General features: G+C 44.2%; 1 protein-coding gene across 6 annotated transcripts in view; it reads right to left on the minus strand.

The window, feature by feature from the left end:
• LRRC36 (leucine rich repeat containing 36) overlaps positions 1-18,623 on the minus strand; it is a 1,132,044-nt gene that overhangs the window by 508,730 nt on the left and 604,691 nt on the right. For 4 of the 6 annotated variants that reach the window (XM_069604376.1, XM_069604369.1, XM_069604394.1 and 1 more), the window contains one exon: positions 14,659-15,102. The exons of the other annotated variants lie outside the window; for them this stretch is intronic. In XM_069604376.1, coding sequence (XP_069460477.1) covers positions 14,659-15,102 — 444 coding nt within the window. The remainder of the gene's footprint in view (positions 1-14,658; positions 15,103-18,623) is intronic. 6 annotated transcript variants of the gene reach the window in all.

Below are 18,623 nucleotides of genomic sequence, written 5' to 3' on the forward strand. Positions count from 1 at the left end.
CAAGTCTCCGTTCTAGGCCTTGCAAGTCTGTCCTGTCCTTCTGTATTCCCTCCCTAGCTTGGACACGCTTGATATTCTCATGTATAGGCGCATTGGATGACCAACAACCAAGCAGTCTGAAATGTCACCAGACCAGTACTGTAGTTTATTGATCTGTGTGCTCCTCCCTCTCAGGCCCCCACTTTTTTTCTCCTTTTTGTCAAGCACTTACTAGTAGATAAGCCTCTGGCCTAGTATGCTAGCTATGGTTGTTCGATCATTCGGAATCTTCAAGGCCCAAGAATGACGAAGGTATTCTCTTGTTCCCTTCCCGCCTTGAAGCGCTTTGAAGCACTTCACTTGTGCATAAGCGCTTTACAAATAATTATATTACAATCTGGAATGCAGTTCCCCTCAGCATCTGCCACTTACAGGATCACTGTGCCTTCCGGAAGGCCCTCAAGACCTGCTCCCACCTGCATCCTGACAAACCCATTCTGCACCTCAGACTAGTTAACTCCCTGTCAGGCAGCAATGAACCCCTCATAGAATGTACTGAGCGACAGAGAGAATAAATTTCAGCAGACCGCAGGACAGAATCTGTGCCACATCTACGAAACCAAGAAACCAGCCAGGACACAGGTACGTATCGCACTCCATGTCCCCACTAACGTCCCCAACTATGGTCCCATGCTTGTCCGGCATGGAGATTGGGATCAGATGCCTAACAAATTATTCTCCAGTCACAGCAGACTTGCACATCCGCCGGCTAACACCTGCTCCCAAGCCCGCATGATGCCTGAAGGAAGCGCTATTGCTCGACCCCATTCATCTCGCGCCACTCACTGCCCTCAATGATCAATTTCTTTCAACCAATAGAACAGAGAGAATGTCTGGGACACTCTGAAAGCTTTTCTAAGGGGCAAATTCTTAAGCCATTGTAAGGAAAGCATGGAATCAAACAGTAAAACAGACACAAGTGATCACAGTTCATGGGCGTTTATTGAACTTCAATTGAATTTGAAAAACGCCCATCTAATCCTAAATCTAAAAATGGGAGCAAGCTACGACCATAAAATAATAATAACACAGTCCTAGTCGAGTCTGTCAAAATAAAAGTTCCTAATAAACCTATTGCCAATCCTTACTTCTAAAGACAAATAGCATGAGAAGAACAAGTTACTTACCAACTGTAACGTTCTTTCGATTGGATGTTCCTCCCACGTATTCCTCATCTTAGATATATCCTTACCTTTAGGTTTTGCCTCGGAAAATTTTTCCTCTCTCCAGCAAAGGGCGCTCCACTCGAGGCCGTACCGTCGATGTCCCTCAGCAGCATCCGTCGAGCACCGATGTCATCCACTGTAAAAGAGCCTGGAGCGCGCCCGTTGGCTTCAGTTCTGTTTTTTCGTATATTGTAGTCTGTGGATTTTACTTAGATAATGGTGTGCCTCTTTTGACCCAAGCCTTAAAAGAGTTTAGAGTGTAATTCACATAAACTGTACTGTAGGGTTGGTTGGGAGGGTCGATGAGGAATACGTGAGAGGAACATCCAATCGAAAGAATGTTACAGTTGGTAAGTAACTTGTTCTTCTAATGGATTGTGTCCTCCCACGTATTCCTCATCTTAGATAGACTCCCAAAGCAGTTTCGTATTGGAAGTGGGAGTACAGTATCTTTTTTAATCGTGTACAGAATGGAGTACAGATTTAGCAAATAAACCTCCTTGAGAAGAAGTCGAGTCCAAACCATAATGTGTTATAAAAGTGTGCATGGATGACCATTTCGCTGCTGCACAAATATCTTGTACAGGGACACCCCTTTTTAGTGCTGTTGAAGTTGCCATGCCCGTGGTTGAATGAGCTCTCAGTCCATCAGGTGGTTCTTTCCCAGCCAATCTGTAACATTCTGTTATGGCTAAAATTATCCATCTGGATAATGTTTGTTTGGTTACCGGAAGACCCAGTTTGTGTCCAGTGTACCCCACAAAAAGTTGATCACGCTGACAAATGTTTGCCAATCTTGAGAGGTAAAAACTAAGAGCTCTTCTAGGATCTAGTCTATGCAGCCGCGGTAAAAAGTAGGTAAAGTTATTTTCTGTGACAGATGAAAATCAGAAACAATTTTTGGTAAAAAAGAAGGTTTGACACTAAGAACTACTTGTTCTTATAAAAGATGGTGTGAGGAGGACCGCTCGAAAGCGCCTGCAACTCACTTACCCTGCGGGCTGATGTCAATGCTATAAGAAGTATTGTTTTCAAAGTAAGGAGCCTTTGTGGACAAGAATGTAAAGGCTCAAATGGAATACATGTGAGAAATTTTAGAACCAAGTTCAGATCCCACACTGGAACCTGGAAAGGTATTGGTGGAAACACATTATTTAAACCTTTTAAGAATTGAATTATTAAGGGTATCTTGAAGTAAGATTCTTCTTCTGAAGAGTGCTTAAAGATTGATAGCGCTGCTAAGTATCCCTTTATCGTCCCAACCTGGAGCCCCAGATTAGCTAAATGTAATAGAAAAGATAAAATTGTGGGGATATTACATTGAAATGGATCCACATTCTTTTCTCTGCACCAGTTACTGAACTTGTTCCAATGACACTGATACAGAGACTTGGTTGCTGGCCTTCTGGCCGAAAGCAAAATCTCCATCACGTCATCCGGAAGATCCCAATATTGTATCTCAGCCTTTCAAAAGCCATGCGTGAAGGTCGAGTGTGTTGACCTCTGGATGGAGAACATGACCTTCCTGTCGCGAGAGAAGATCCTCTCTTCTTGGAAGATGTATTGGAGGGCAGATGGACATGGCCAGAAGGTCCGGGTACCACGTTCTCCTGGCCCAATCCGGGGCAATTAGGATCATGGTTTTCCCGAACGTTCTCAACCTCCTGATTACTTGAGGGATCACAGGGATTGGGGGAAACGCATACAGAAGTGGAAACTCCCATTCCACCACGGACGCATCCCCTAGAGCTCCTGTCGGGGGAAATTCCCTTGAGCAGTACTGTTCGCACTTCCGGTTGGCACCGGTCGCGAACATATCCACTTGAGGGGTTCCCCAAAGGGTGACGATCTCTTGAATGACTTTCTGAGCTATCTCCCACTCGTGAGAGACTATGCTCTGCCTGCTCAGAGCGTCCGCTGTTGTGGTTTGCTCTCCGGCTAGATGAATTACCGATAGAGAGATCCCTTCTTGTATTGCCCAGAACCAGAGTTGCATCGCTTCTCTGCACAGCGGCAGTGACCCCACTCCTCCTCTTTTGTTGAGGTACAGAGGGTAGGAAGGCCTTCAGCGCTAGTCTGATTGCCCTCAACTTCAAAAGATTGATGTGTAGTTTGTACTCCGATGGAGACCAACGTCAGCTGATTGTCAGATCGTTGGTATGGGCTCCCCACCCCGTGAGTGAGGCGTCCGTCACTACTGTTATCTCCGGCGATGGCTGCCAAAAAGATTCTCCACTGAGGATATGATGTCTGCAAGCCCACCATTGTAGATCCTGAGCTACTTTGGCTGGGAACTGCAACAGATCTGACATTTCTCCTGAGAATTGGGTCCATTGAGTTCTGAGAGCCCATTGAAGAGATCTCATTCTCAATCTGGCTTCTGCCACCAGAAAAATGCAGGATGCCATCAGACCGAGCAACCTGAGAAAGTCAAAGGCCCGAAGATACTGGGCATTCTGGAATTTTGTTACCATCTGCAGAATGTGGTGATCTCTCTCTTCGAGAGGTGAGGCTTTGCCCGAGCCGGTATCCAGGACTGCTCCTATAAACTGGAGTTTCTGTGATGGTATCATGCTTGACTTTTTTAAATTCAAAGAAAAACCTAGTTTGTGAAGGAAGTGACAATCCTTGAACAGATGATCCAGGGCTTGTTCTGGAGAACATGCTCTGATCATCCAATTGTCCAGATAGGGGTAGACATGAATCCTCCCTCTCCTGAGACTCACTGTCACCACCGCCATCAACTTGGTGAAAACTCTTGGGGCGGAGGTTAACCCGAATGGTAGAACCCGAAACTAAAAATGAGAATTGCCAATCGCAAACCTCAGGTACTTTCTGTGCTTGAGATGGATTGGCACATGAAAGTAAGCATCCTGAAGGTCCAATGATACCAACCAATGCTTGAGTTGGAGAGCCTGAAAGATCTGAGAAAGCATGACTATCCTGAATTTGTCCTTCCTTAGGAACTTGTTCAAGTTTCTCAAGTCCAAGATGTGTCTCAGTCCTCAGTCTTTCTTTGGAATAAGGAAATATGGGGACCATCAACCCTTGTTCCTCTCCGCTACAGGTACATGTTCTATTGCACCTTTCTGTAGCAGGGTTAAAACTTCCTGCAACAGGAGAGGATCCGGATGTTTGGCAGAGTTGTGTTCCGGGGGTGATTCTGAGGTTTCTTTAGAAAAAGAAGGCAGTAACCTTGGGATACTGTTTCCAGTGCCCAAGCATCTGAAGTAATACCGCGCCATTCTTCTAAATGCTGTGAGATCCTGCCTCCCACCGGGGTCTTGCGGGTCAAAACCTCAGAGTGGTTTTGCGGCAGCTACAGCAGCGGCTGAAGGTACAGATGCCGTTGCTGGGGCAGATCTACCACCTTTTCCTCGCCCCTTAGGAAATTTTCTTTGACCTTTCTGATTGGCCTGCCCTCTTCCATTTCCAATTGAGGAATAATAGCGAAAAGGACAACCCCTCCAGGAAGATGAGCCTGTGTAGGGGCGTTGCTGAGGTGGTTTTATAGCAGCACTGAGACATTTTGCCGCCGCTTTGGAGGTCTGTAGCTTCTCCAAACTTTCATCTGCCTTGCTACTGAACAAACTCGAGCCATCAAAAGGCATATTAAGAAGCCTGGATTGCACATCAGGAGCAAACCCAGACTTTCTTAGCCACACAAATCTATGTAGCACTGTGCTAGTTGCCATGGACCTGCTAATACTATCAGCTGTGTCCAAACCTGATTGAAGGCATTCTCCTGACGCCTCCTTTCCATCCCTTAGAATAGCTAGAAAGCCATTGCGTTCTACACCTTCCGGGATGTGTTCAACTTCCGCTGACATGCAGTCCCACAGGGAATACGTGAACCTTGCCATGGTACAAGTTACATTAGTAGACTTCAAAGCCATACTGCCAGATGTAAAGATTTTCCTAGACCATGCATCCATCTTTTTATCGTCCCTATCCGGAGGGATTGTAGGGTATGCCGCATTCTTTGTGGAAGTGGCTGCCTGTACTACCAAACTTTCCGGAGTTGGGTGTTTGCTCAGGTATTCCGGATCAGATCTGCAGGGTCTATATTTTGCCACAAACCTTTACTGCCGCTGCAGCTTCGGAACTAACATGCAGAACTAACCCTTCTCTGTAAGGCAATATGAAAGGGTAGAATGGGGTCTTGTTGGGGAGTTCATTTTCGGCATCTGGCAAGGAACAAGAGAGACACTTGATGACTTCATGAAGTACATTAACAGTATTCATCCACGCATTCAATTTACTTCAGAAATTGGCAACCCTGGTATACATTATCTGGATATCAAGGTCAATGTACATAACCTATGCATGCATTAGCCATATGGGTTTCCTTTTTTTGCCTCAACACTCAGCTACAGTTTTATTGGTGAAATTGAACCAATAAAACGTACAATTATTTGCACTTAATAAATCCTAAAACCTTTGAACATTTATAAAGACTGTATTTTTTGGAATAATCTTCAAAGACTGCCTTGCAACATACCAAGCAACAGGAATAAATTGATTAACCCCGAGCGGGATTTTGGGTGTGCGGCCCACACCGAAGGCATACACGCCTAGACTTTTTTTCTCCATGTTCACTTTCTGTGCCCTACACGGTGGCACAAGATAGTGGACTGCACCCTACTAATAAAAATATAATCTATACAACTAGCAATGTATACAACAAAGAAAAATATTGTGAAAGAAGCTGTGCACTCTCGCCTCATTCTTTTTTAGCATTATTTTTACTTCCGTGTAAAATTCAGAGTTAGCATGCGATTATGTCATATGAGGAAATTGAGAAACTAATGGACACAAGAGCAACAACTCTAGGCTTTTCAGCAGAGGAGGCAAATGAAATCCTAGGACTGATCAAGGAAACAAGTAGCACACTAAAGGACACTGATCCGAGCAGAAGGATTAAACAACTTGAATATACCATCAGAAAAAGTATAAATGGCAAACTGCATGCAGTGACACTGGGTCGTTATTACAAGGCACAAAGGATTTCAAGGGGCCTAAGAATTGGACTAAAGCCAACCTTATGCAAAGAAAGTAAGGAGTTTGTGCAGAAATGGGAGCAGATCCTAAATAAATGCTCACTTGATTTGATCTTACTCACAATCAAAGAACTTTCAGTCAACCTACAGTCCCTAGAACAAGAGATAAACACTTTAGCTGCAGAAATTGTAGTTCTTACAAGCAAGGAGTCATTGGACGATATACTTACAGATATCAACAAAAGATTAGAGGGGTACAAAACAGATCTAGAAGCAAGAAAAGTAAGGAAATTTAGAAGAGATACGTTCGATTATTTACGAGACGAAGTCTACACATGGGCAGATAAATATCAAAACCAAACACAGAGACCACGTAACCCCAACCCCAATTCGGACAACAGCAGTTCAGATACAGATTCCCACAGAGACGAACAGACCACAGATACCCAACAACAAAGAGCTGAAAGCAGAAGCGGTCCCGGTGGAGCAACTCGTGTACTAGTGCACCATCACGACAAACATCTTTTTTAGACAACCAACAAGGAAGAAACGAGCGAGGAGGAGCAAGAGGAAAAGGCACCGGAGTGCAGACGAGATTTCAAGCACAAGCAACTTAGTAGTGAACATTTCAGACAGAGCACTGACCCAACAAGAAGAAGAAGTGCTGCAGAAAGGCCTCAAATTTGTACAGCATATAATACTAATCTATTCAACACCAAAGTGGAATTACATAAACTAACCAGGAAATTGAAACTGAAGGCCTTTTTTGCAGAAATGGAAAACACTGACTCTTCATCAGAACCGTCAAACCTAGTGGAATTCAAACCTAAGAGTACTTTTTCACCACCCATCAGCGTTCCAGCAATAGACATCTTTGAGAAAATGGTTACAGCCAATCTAAAAAAGATTAAATATGCAGGACCTAAGAACAGAAATCTCAGTAGAGGAGAAATGTCAATTGTACAAAACCTATATTCTGACGAAAAGATTACTATACGACCAGCCGATAAAGGGGGCGCACTAGTGCTACTTAATACCTTGGATTACGAAAATTAATGCAAGAGACAATTGAATAACTTCACCATCTATTCAAAAATTGATCATGATCCAACTATGGAGATACGAAAGGATTTAGAAGAACTTCTCACCAAAGCAGAAGAAAGAGAGATGATAAAGAAAACAAAGGCATTTTTACTTAATTTGAAAACGAACATTCCTCATTTCTATCGGTTACCTAAAATTCATGAAAGTCTCAATAATCCACCACGAAGACCAATAGTAGCTACTACAGGCAGGATTCTACGACCATTAGGTACCTACATTGACTATTTTCTTAAACCTCTCATACAGATAACATCGACCTATGTTAAAGATAGTACACATTTCCTGAACATCATAGAAGAAGTTCAACTAACAGAACATGGCATTCTCGTCACCATCAACGTGGTAAACCTCTACACTAGTATTCCCCATGATTTGGGGCAAGAAGCTGTAGAGTGGCTACTCCTACAAGAGGGGGAGATAGGAGCAGAAAAGGAATTTATCATGTCATTACTCTCCTTCATCTCAATGAATTCATATTTTGAGTACAAGAAAGAATCTACATCCAAACCTCGGGCACGGCCATAGGTGCCACAATGGCACCAGCCTATGCGAATGCGTTTATGTATCAATTTGAGACAACCCATATTTTGCAAAAAACAGAATGGCAGAATAAATTTAAAAAGTGGGTGTGTTACAAAGACGACATTTTCGGCATCTGGCAAGGAACAAGAGAGACACTTGATGACTTCATGAAGTACATTAACAGTATTGATCCACGCATTCAATTTACTTCAGAAATTGGCAACCATGGTATAAATTATCTGGATATCAAGGTCAATGTACATAACCTATGCATGCATTAGCCATATGGGTTTCCTTTTTTTGCCTCAAAACTCAGCTACAGTTTTATTGGTGAAATTGAACCAATAAAACGTACAATTTTTTGAACTTAATAAATCCTAAAACCTTTGAACATTTATAAAGACTGTATTTTTTGGAATAATCTTCAAAGAGTGTCTTGCAACTTACCAAGCAACAGGAATAAATTGATTAACCCGAGTGGGATTTTGGGTGTGCGGCCCGCACCGAAGGCATACACGCCTAGGTCTTTTTTCTCCACAAACTCCTACCCACCCCATAAATTCTGTAACCCTGCTCATGAGTTTTCTATAACCCAGATCAACCTGTTCTGATGGGTCTGGTTTGTCAAATTCGTACTCTGGAGAAGTGTCCAGGCCACTTGCTGTTTGCAAACATTCTTGCAGATCTTGAATTCTTGATTGAGGTTTAATTAACTAATCTGGAACAGATCGTGTGCCAAATTTGACACCAGCAGAGGAGACTTCTTCCTCTTCCGATGAATCTCCCTCATAGATGGATGATCTGGTTCTGAAAAAAATCATATCGACTCTCAGGTTGAAAAACCTTTTCAGGTAATGCAGGTTTTTCCCTTATTAAAGGCTTGGGCGTCGACGAAAACGCCAATGGCGCCGATGTCTTAATCACATTCTTCGGCGTCGTCGAGGGAACTTTTGACGACTTCGATGTAATAGTCGAGGGAGCTGTGGAAATTGTCGAAGGAGCTTTCGAGGTTATCGAGCGTGAACTCGAGGTAGCTTCCTTCGAGGGAGTGGTCGACTCGAGGACCTTCGATGACGTCGATGTCGACTTCGATGGCGTATGATCTTTCGATGCCATTTTGTTTCCCTCTACCTTCGATTTATGCACCAAAGGGTCTTTTTATGAGGTGATCGAGAAGAGTCTCTCGATGGCGCTCTCAACGTCTTTTTATCAGCTTTCCTTGTTTTGGACCTTACTCAGTCACTTTTCTTATGGACAGGAGCATGGTCTTCTTTAGCTTTTTGTGAGGGGGTCTGGGCCGTGTTCTGAAGAATTTTAAGCATGGAAACTCGAAAAGCTTCCCATTTACCCGGGGAGTCATGCTTTGATGGACATGCTATAACCTCCTCCGAAGATGTCGAAGAGGATGAGGGAGATTGATGCCGTCTTTTCTTAGCCTTTTTAGATGATGAAGAAGACTTTCTCGATCTACTCCTCGATCGATATTTTTTATGATACTTTTTCGAAGACTCGGCAGAGTCTTTCTTTTTTAAAGTGGACTTCGATAAACCCTCCCCCATTGCCAGTTTACCTCTACGCTCTTTTAAGGCTTTGTGGGTCATCGACTGGCACAGTCTTCAGTACGGTGGTCGAGACCGAGGCACCAAAGACAATTCTTGTGTGCATCAGTCAGGGACATCTTCTTTCCACATTTTAGGCATTTTTTAAAGCATGTCTTCGGTGTGGAAGGGTTCGAAGAGGACGACATAGCTTTTTCTCACAAAAGACTGAAGCGCCGTTTAACTCGATCCAAAGCGAAGGCTCTTATACAGTGGATGACGTCGGTGCTCGGCGGATGCTGCTGAGGGACATCAACGCCACTGCCTCGAGTGGAGCGCCCTCTGCTGGGGAGAGGAAAACTTTTCCAAGGCGAAACCTAAAGGTAAGGATATATCTAAGATGAGGAATACGTGGGAGGACACAACCCATTCGAAACAATGTTAAACAAAAGAGAAGTGTTCAAGAAATGATATGTCAGAATATTCAAGCCGTCGGCTTCCCTTCCACATGTTTTCAGCACAGGACAAGGCGGCACACTCTAGCTCAGCACACTATCTGGTTTCTCTAGCACAAGGATGCAGTTCAAAACTTCAACATCAGGGCCTTCTGTGCCAAAGTCAATTTGCCATTCAAAGTCTCTTATTTCAGAGGGCCTGATGCACCACGATAAACATTAAAGTTCCTTTCTTTTTAGGATTTCACATATACACCTTCTCAGGTGATTTACTGTTGGCCCCGGGTCCTCCTCTGCCGGGCTCAGACCCACTTTAACACAAAACCTTCAATTGGTCTCCCTCTGCCAGGCTCGGAGCAAATTTATCTACTTTTCCAAACTTTTTCTACTTCATCAAAATCGAAGAATTTCGACTGCACAGGATTTTCCTTGACCCGTCGCAGGACCACTTCAATTCACAATTACTCATTCACTTCTGGATATAACCTTTTTCTCACTTTCACTTTTGCCACTTCTGAGCTGCATACCTAGGCTTAGAGAGACTTCGATTGAGCACTCGTGCGGTGCCAGACCACTCTGTCAAAGGTATTGTATCTTGCTTTTGAAGTTCACTCACACATCAGCAGTTCAACTTTACTGGAGTATCACACAGGTTTTAACAATGTTTGCTCCAGTGCTCGCCATACAATGTCGCTGCTTGCAACCTTGGCTTCAACACAGACCGGTCTTGTATCGGTATCCCCAAATCAACGGCTGTGTTGATTTCACTGACGCTGCTTTGTTCTTGGAGCCAAGGACAGAACCACAGCGGCTGGTTCTTCTCCCCACCTTGATTATTGACGCAAGAGGGCTCCGGGTATCTCAAACACGCAATGCAGCATTCTTCAGCCTGGTTACCCGGTCTTATGCTTTCTATTCAAGGTTTCTGGAAAGTAATGGTTCCTTGTCGAAAAGGTCAAGGGAACTTCCCTCCTTGCGATCCCCTTCTGTTTTGCAGTCTTTCCTTTCTCGTTCAGCTGCCGTCTCGAAACTGCTGTTTACACGTGTGCTCTCGTGCTCTGCTTTTTATCCATGTGGGGAAGCTTAATGGAATTCAAGTGTGTGTGATGGTCAGTAATAGCATGACCATTGTATTGGGATTGTATTGGGACACGTCAGGTATACTGCTCGGGTGTTAGTCTGTTTTCTCTCATAGCGTGCTGGCCTTGAGAAAGTGTTTGTGTTGTAAAAGGTGGGGTGGGGAGGGCGGGGGGTAGAAGAATTCCTAAATATCCTACCTGCTAAAATGGGGTAAAGGTGTTTTAAGGAAGGGGATACCCTGTCTCACCATACGGTGTGTCCCACTCCCACTCCCCGAAGACGCCTCACCCAAGTGATCCTCCCGCACTGGTCCATCCCCAGGAACTGGATCCAAAAGTGATGGCCGTGTCCTGGCCACCTGGATGGCAGATCCCCAGGGACTAGTGGGTGAGACACCTTCTGGTTTCTCATACCATGCATCAGCATTCGTCAATTCTAAAGAGAACATCCACCGCCAGCTGGAAGGTGAAGTCAAGAATTTCAAGACAATTCACAAATCATCCCGTTCACTGAAAGACCTCAAAAACCTATGGGAGGAATTGCAAAATTAGAAGCACACCTAGCCGATCGCACCGCACACGCAATCTCATTGAACAAACGAAAATACTACTCATAGGTTACCAAAGCGAACAGGCTATTGGTATTCAAAACTAAGCGCATAAAAACTAGAAGTGGAAGGAACCCCCAGGCTTTGGGACACAACCAATGTGGGGTAAAAAGAGAAATACAACATTGTTTAACAATAATTCTCCCAAATCATGACAGGGGATCCGCTGGAGAGGAAGGCTCAGAAAAATGATATTAACAAGGCTCACTTCCCCCCCCAATATCTAATTCAGACAGAGATATATTGAATTAACCTATATCCAAAGCGGAAGTAGATGCAGCAATAACCTTGCTCCCTTCTAGTAAAGCCCCGGCCCACATGGTTTCACTTCTTTGCTTTATAAGCAACTTAAAAGGCAGATGATGTCCCAAATGATCACCCTATGAAACTCCTTTATTTCCGCCAACACAGTGACCCAGACAATCACGGAATCACTCACTGTCTTACTTCTCAAGCCTGGGAAACTGGAGGCGGACTGTGACTCCTACCGACCCATCAGCCTCCTAAACATGGATGCTAAAAGTTATGGGAAGATATTGTCCAACTGATTCACAAAGCGTCCTCCCTTCCATCAAAAACCAACGTGGACAAACACAGAGTTGTTGCCGACAGATCAACCCAGGATAATTTTAGAAGGTCAATTGATCTAATCAGAATAGGCATACGGAACAACCAGAAAATGTCCCTGCTGGCGCTGGACGCAAACAGGTGGGACTAGGGATTTGTTGAAAACCCTCCTAGCATTTGGGTGCAGCTCCAACTTCAGAGCCTGGGTATTAGCCAACATGTTGCCACCTTTCACGGGAATAAGAATTAACAATCATGTTTTGCACTAAATAATATATATCTCCAAGGGCACGCGAGAGAGATGCCCTTTAACTTCCCTCTTACTTGCGCTCGCAATGGAGCCACTCACCACCAACATCAGATCGAATTAAAGTATCCGGGGCATCTCAGGGGATATATCTGCCACAAAATTGCCCTTTATACCAAAGATGTCCTCTTATTTCTCGAGCACACTGAGAAATCCCTTCCCCCCATAGCTCCGGGATACACTCCATCAATATGAACATCATCCTGAGACTTCCATCTCTTCAGCAGCCTACCCAGCCCCTTTTCTAAATGCACCCTGGTAAAAATATCCAGAAGAAAATATTCAAATGTATCGGGGCCAGGGGGCAAAACTCCTTGAATCTCTTGCAAAGCCTTATTTTGCTGGGAAGCAATGGGCTGCTTGCGGATGCCAAATGTCTTTAGGCATCTCCTAGCCTTTCAGATAGCACAGATCACAAATGGTACTCAGAGTTTGCCCGCTCGGGATGGCCTAACGTAGAGCAAGCTGCTACATGCTCTCCCCAACCTCGCTGTTGTCCATGGCGAAGCAGAAATGGAAATCGGGAGGCCCCCTCAACAGCGACTACACCATATTGGAACAAGGTACACAAGCTCTCGGGCATTAAACCGGGCCTGGGTCCACTCATCAGTCCTCAGGAATCCAGAATTTGCACCCGGGCTCAAGCCCAGAGTCTTCCTCTGCTGGTTTTTGGGGGGACTTGGGGAACCTCAGATTGCGGGATTGTTATTCCCACAGGCACCCATGTTCCTTTGAGGATTTTAAAGACACATTTTCCTTGCTAGAGGGCGAAAGACTACGCTACTGCCAGATTCGACAAAGGATCTCAAGCCCTGAAAAACGCTTATCCGGAACTAGGGAACTTACTGCCCTAGAACTGCTCACCTCTGTCCTTTCGGGCAAGGGCAAAATCTCACGAATTTCAAATTGCTCAATAGATTTGACCCAGAAGAAAAACTGCCATATATGGTGGATTTGGATAAAGGCTTCTAGATGAATATTGCCACCGATTTCTGTTCGCGGGTCTGGTTGAGGACGCAGAAAAATTCCAAATGCACCCTAATCAATTAAATAATAATGCATTGGTATTATTCACCTCACATCATCTCCATACAATCTCCCTTGGGTACTCGTCTCTTTGCTGGAGAGGTTGCGGTTCGATTAGCACATTAGAACACACGTGTTGGTCTTGCCCTCACCGACAATGCTACTGGAAGGAAGTTATCTGCAGGATGAGGGGAATCACCAGGTTGAGGATACTCATTACCCCAATCACACTTATTTTGGGTGATACTAACCACAAAGGCACCCACAGCTTAAGTGGCGGAACCTCGTATTTGATAACTCAACTTCTAAATGCTGCTCGGCTGACCCTTGCACATTCATGGAAGTCCCTCAATGGCCCCATTTTTCGGTAGGCTCTGGGACACCTGGCCAGCCAAAAAAGATCACGCCCACCATAAACAAATTCATGCCCAAATGTTCTAGTACATGACCCTCTTGGATCGAATATTGTCAGAACACATTAGATATTCCACTCAAGCCAACTACACTGTGCCATCTCTCGTCACTTTAGCACTAAAAGAGTCCAATTAGATGGAGACGCATGGGCTTAGACCCGCAGAGGGGAAACATGGGGGGTTCCCACATGCTACCCAATACAGGGGAGGGTAGGAGGGATGGGGTTGGGTTTTAAGTCTTTGCAATCGCTCTCCATCCTTACCTTTCCTTCCCCTCTCTGCTTCCATGGGGAACATTTTTACAATTCATGGTTATCTGTGCCTCCTTAGCTTATGATGTATGTTCTCTTTAATATTCCTAGCACTAATTGATACATTTATCCATTTGATCAAACTTGCCATTTTTGCTCTTTTCAATGTTCTTCCAAGCATGTCAGAAGTTAAACATTACAAAATAAGTGGTGTACATTTGGAGTACACAGACTTTCAAAATAATTTGGCTTTCAAAACATCTCAATGAAAATCCTTCAGAAAGCATGCTAAAAATGCTCTGCCATTCAGACATCAGTGATTAAATATAGGTAAAGAGAATTCTGTGTTTCGAACCACAGTTCCTTGCAGGGTATGCTTTGCTAAAAAATAATTATGATGATTGCTAGAACGACAACTATGTACTGAAGTAATTAACTGAATTAGCAATTGTTCATAAAAGACTGTCAATGCAGTGATCTCTTATATTATTTATTTTTGTAATCAAGATTATTTATCCTCGTTACCCTTTACCTATTGTGGAAACCCAACAAGTGTTTGCAATATTAGCTGCATTTCATTTACCTGAACTGAGATCTAGTAGTCTTCTGTTGAGAGGAGGATTATCAACAGGTTCCCTCAACTCCTCATGCGGGAACTGCGAGGAGGTGGTTTTCAGATCCTCTGGGTGCCTTCTGCCGTAATCAACAAAGGCACGGCTTCTCTGATACGTCCCTGGGACCTTGAATGTGTCTTGCTGCAAAGGTGTGGAGGTGAGGTAGGAATAAGGATTATCTGTTGGTTCAAATTTATGAGAGGGAAAAGGAAGGTCAGCGTCTGTGAGGCAGAACCTCTTAGTCAGAGAGGAGGGCTCTTCATGAGTTATAGGCATGATGGGCTGCACCAAAAAGTCACTGCCAGAGGGATTGTCAGCAAAAGTCACCCGACAGCCTTCCTTTGATCTTGAAGGTGGGCATTTCCCAGGAGAACGCAGTGATGAACGAGTAGGTGATGGAAGAGACCTGTAATCTACAAATCAAATGTACAAATGAGCATTACATTATAATAGTTTCCACATACAATGGGTTTTAACTTTTGTGTCCCAAGAATAATAACAAACACTTTGTACAACACATACCCTCTGAACTTCTAAGTGCTGAAGTGTGGAAAGATAGCAGAGAGAAATTACTAGATTATTTTCAAAGAAGGGCAGGTTAAAGGATAGGTGAACAAACAATGCATGAAGTTGCAGAGGGATTGAGAAGAAGGCTGACAACTATTATCATTCCGTTAGGTCTCGATCACTTCATTCACTGTCACAGTTGGTTGGTGTACTCCGAGACACCAGAGTGTATTCTCTCTTCCACTTCCTTGGTATCTTCTGCAGAGGTGGCCAGGGAAAGGCCATTGCTCTTGGATCCCGACACTGGGGGTGGAGAAGCGAGGGAGGATCACCTGGGTGGAGGGTCTGTGGAGATTGGAAGTGAGACGTACTCAGGCGAGATGCAGTATTTCCCATGTCCCTTCCAAAAGGAACCCTCTATTCCACCAACAGTAATGGGTATTTTTATCTGTGTTCCATTAATCAAGAAAAGGGTATGAGATACCATCAGTTCAGATGTACCAGAAAAAGGGTAAAAGGGGTTAAATATGAGATGGGCAAGACAGGATACCCCCCTTTTCCCATTGACAACAAACCTAACCCTCGCCCAACCTTTATGGGACATTATAAGCCAGCTTCCCTTATTTTCCCACAAGTGACATTTGACAATACTGAGCCGAGGAAGACGACGACTAGGAGTTAGGCACACTAACATGCAGCTGCATCACTTTAGTGCCGAGACGAGGAAGAGGGCCTCAGAGGAGTACCATTGCAAAGACCAAGCATGTCTTACTAAAATGTCTCACACCTGCAACCCCATTACACAACTCAAGTGTATAAAAGGGGTGTCGACAGAAAGGTGAATGGAGAGAGGCGAGACGCTGATGGGAGCCTTGGTGAGCCATTCTGCAGCCATAGAAGGACCAAAGCATCTGAGGGAAAGGGAAAGGGGGAAAGGGGGAAAAGGGCGAAGGGGGAGCAGGAGCTCTGTGGCACAGAGGCGAAATAAGGGGACCATATTAGGGGTCGTCCTTAATTCCATCCAAAGGACTGCTAATTCTCCCATGGCGCTGCAAAAAAGTGAGTGTCTAAGGGGCAGAGAAAGACCCCCTGGAAGGAAGCCACCAAGTTTGTTGCCAGCGCAATATAGAAAAGGACTTCAAAGTGAGCCGGTGAGTTTCCACGATCGAGAAATGTAGCAGCGTGGTTGCGTGTCTTTTTAAAGGAACAAGCACATTTCCGAAAGACTCCGAATGTTACAAATCCTTCCTGTTGAGCCAATTAACGTGTTGTTGAAGTGGTCGCAGACCTTAAAGAGGAATGTTTTCAAAAGTCTTCAACCAAGGAATTAAAGTACTGAGAACCATTGTATATTGAATACCGAACTAAAGGAAAATTTAAAGGAAGGGAACGCATGTTGAATAACGAACTAAAAGGGAAATTTAACATTGAAGAAAACCAGCAAAACGTTGAATACTGAATGTATGTTGCACAACCAATGAACTCAAATCTTGAAGCTGAATATAATTAAGCAACATAAGACTGCATCAAACTGTGGACTGCAATTGAAAACTATTGAATGATTGTTGCCCAATGGAGCAAGTCCAAACAATGAACCTTAATGAGTGAATACAGTGTGACAAGGCTGCCATTTGCAAAAGGGTGTGTGACAGATGGGGGCAGAGCCACAAGACGGCTAAGGAGAAACCAGAGGAGCCCAAGAGCACACTCTAAGATTAGAAACCAATAAAGGGAACCAAGTAAAGGGAACTCGGTGCACAGGAGCAAGCACGAAGGAACCTGTGTGAGACACTGAAGTCTTGGGGAAGGGAGCCCTGATCTTGGCAGGTTTATATGTGTTGTCTTGGGAATGGAATCTCAAGATGCCCTTTGCTTTGATTGTGTTATTTGAAACGTGGGGAAGGGAACCCCAGGAGTGATTCTGAACTATATTGTTTTGAACTGGAGAAAGGTAAACTTCAAGACTCTTTTTTTATGGAACGTTCTTATGCTTGGGGAAGGGGAGCTGAGAGAAAGCTGTGTGCTGGAAGAAGCTCAGAACTTTGAGTTAAACACTGTTTATTTTGACTTGCCATCCCTACACATTGTTTGTTCTGGTTGTGAGGTCAAGAATAGGTTTTGGACACAGAAGGACTAATAAGTTGGACTCTTTGACTCAAAATTTCCTTAGTTTCGTTCAGGTAGGGAAATCCCACCTTAGCATAGGGCAAGTTAGGCCTTCAACCATCCTGACATTTAAATGAATAATTATCTTTTGTTTGAACTTTAAGTCTGTTGTCTGTGTCATGCATCATGATGCCTTCACAGCACCCAGCTACTGTATTGTTTGTTTTCTACCGGATGTTGTAATCTGCACAGCACATGTGCTATGTAGCATTGTTCAATTAATAACTCAACCAAACATATAAATACAAAGTATACTGGGGTGAGCCAGAATACTGCTTAAACTAATCATTGCAGGCTTGGTAACGCATACATTTTGAGGGATGGGCTGGAGTTTTATTGCCAGGGGATCAGTAGGCTACGGCAATGTACTGAGGGGCTTAGTGGATTTGTGACTATTTACATGCGTGATTACCTGGTCCCAAGCAGAGGTACTTGGTAATAGGATTCAGGTGTGTTCTTTCTCTTAAGTCTAAAAACAAGTAGGGAGGTAGTGTCAGGGCAGGATTGCCGAGGAGTCCCATAACACTTTATAAATGACACATAAATTAGAACTCTAGGTTAAGGTGGCTTATTTGATGTGTCAGGAGGACAGTCAACTTGTCTGGGATTTTAAGATGTTCTCACAATGTAAGAGTCTCTAGAAGGCTTTTTTCTTCTCTATGGTGTCGCCTGGGTTACATTTCATGCCATGCCATCTTCCTGAACACGAGCCCAGATCACTTAGCAGGCCAACACTCTCTTGCCTCTTGATCAGGGCTTCCACCTTTCCCATCTCCGAGTCTTCCTTGATCGATATTTCAGGTTCATACATTGTTACTCTGTCTAGTCTTTCTGTAGTTCGGGCTTCCTTCTTGTCGGTTACATTGTCCGGTACCACAGGTTTTGCTACTTTCCACGCCTCATCTGAGCACTTTTCCTACTTTCCGTTCTTTCTCAATTCTCTCCCGGTCTCATCTTCCTTAGCCTATAGGACTTGATTTCTGTGCTGTTTTTCCACCCTTCTTCTTTCCTCTGGCTCTACTCTCCCAAGGGTTGGTACTTCAACATTACTGTCCTTTTCATCCACAATCTTCTCTTGCTTTTGCTGCCCTTTTTATTGCACCCAAAGTTTTCTTTCTCTGGTTCACCTCCTGTCCTCTTCTCAAAACCAGGTAGTCCCTTCTCCCAGTGGTCCTGCCATGATTTTTCTTGCCCTTCTCTTTCTTCCACCTGCCATCCTTTGGTTTCTTCTTTCTTCCTTGGCTCTCCTCGTTGGACAAGC

The sequence above is a fragment of the Ambystoma mexicanum genome, chromosome 1p, assembly GCF_040938575.1.
Source record: "Ambystoma mexicanum isolate Mex_15411 chromosome 1p, UKY_AmexF1_1, whole genome shotgun sequence".
Taxonomy (NCBI): domain Eukaryota; kingdom Metazoa; phylum Chordata; class Amphibia; order Caudata; family Ambystomatidae; genus Ambystoma; species Ambystoma mexicanum.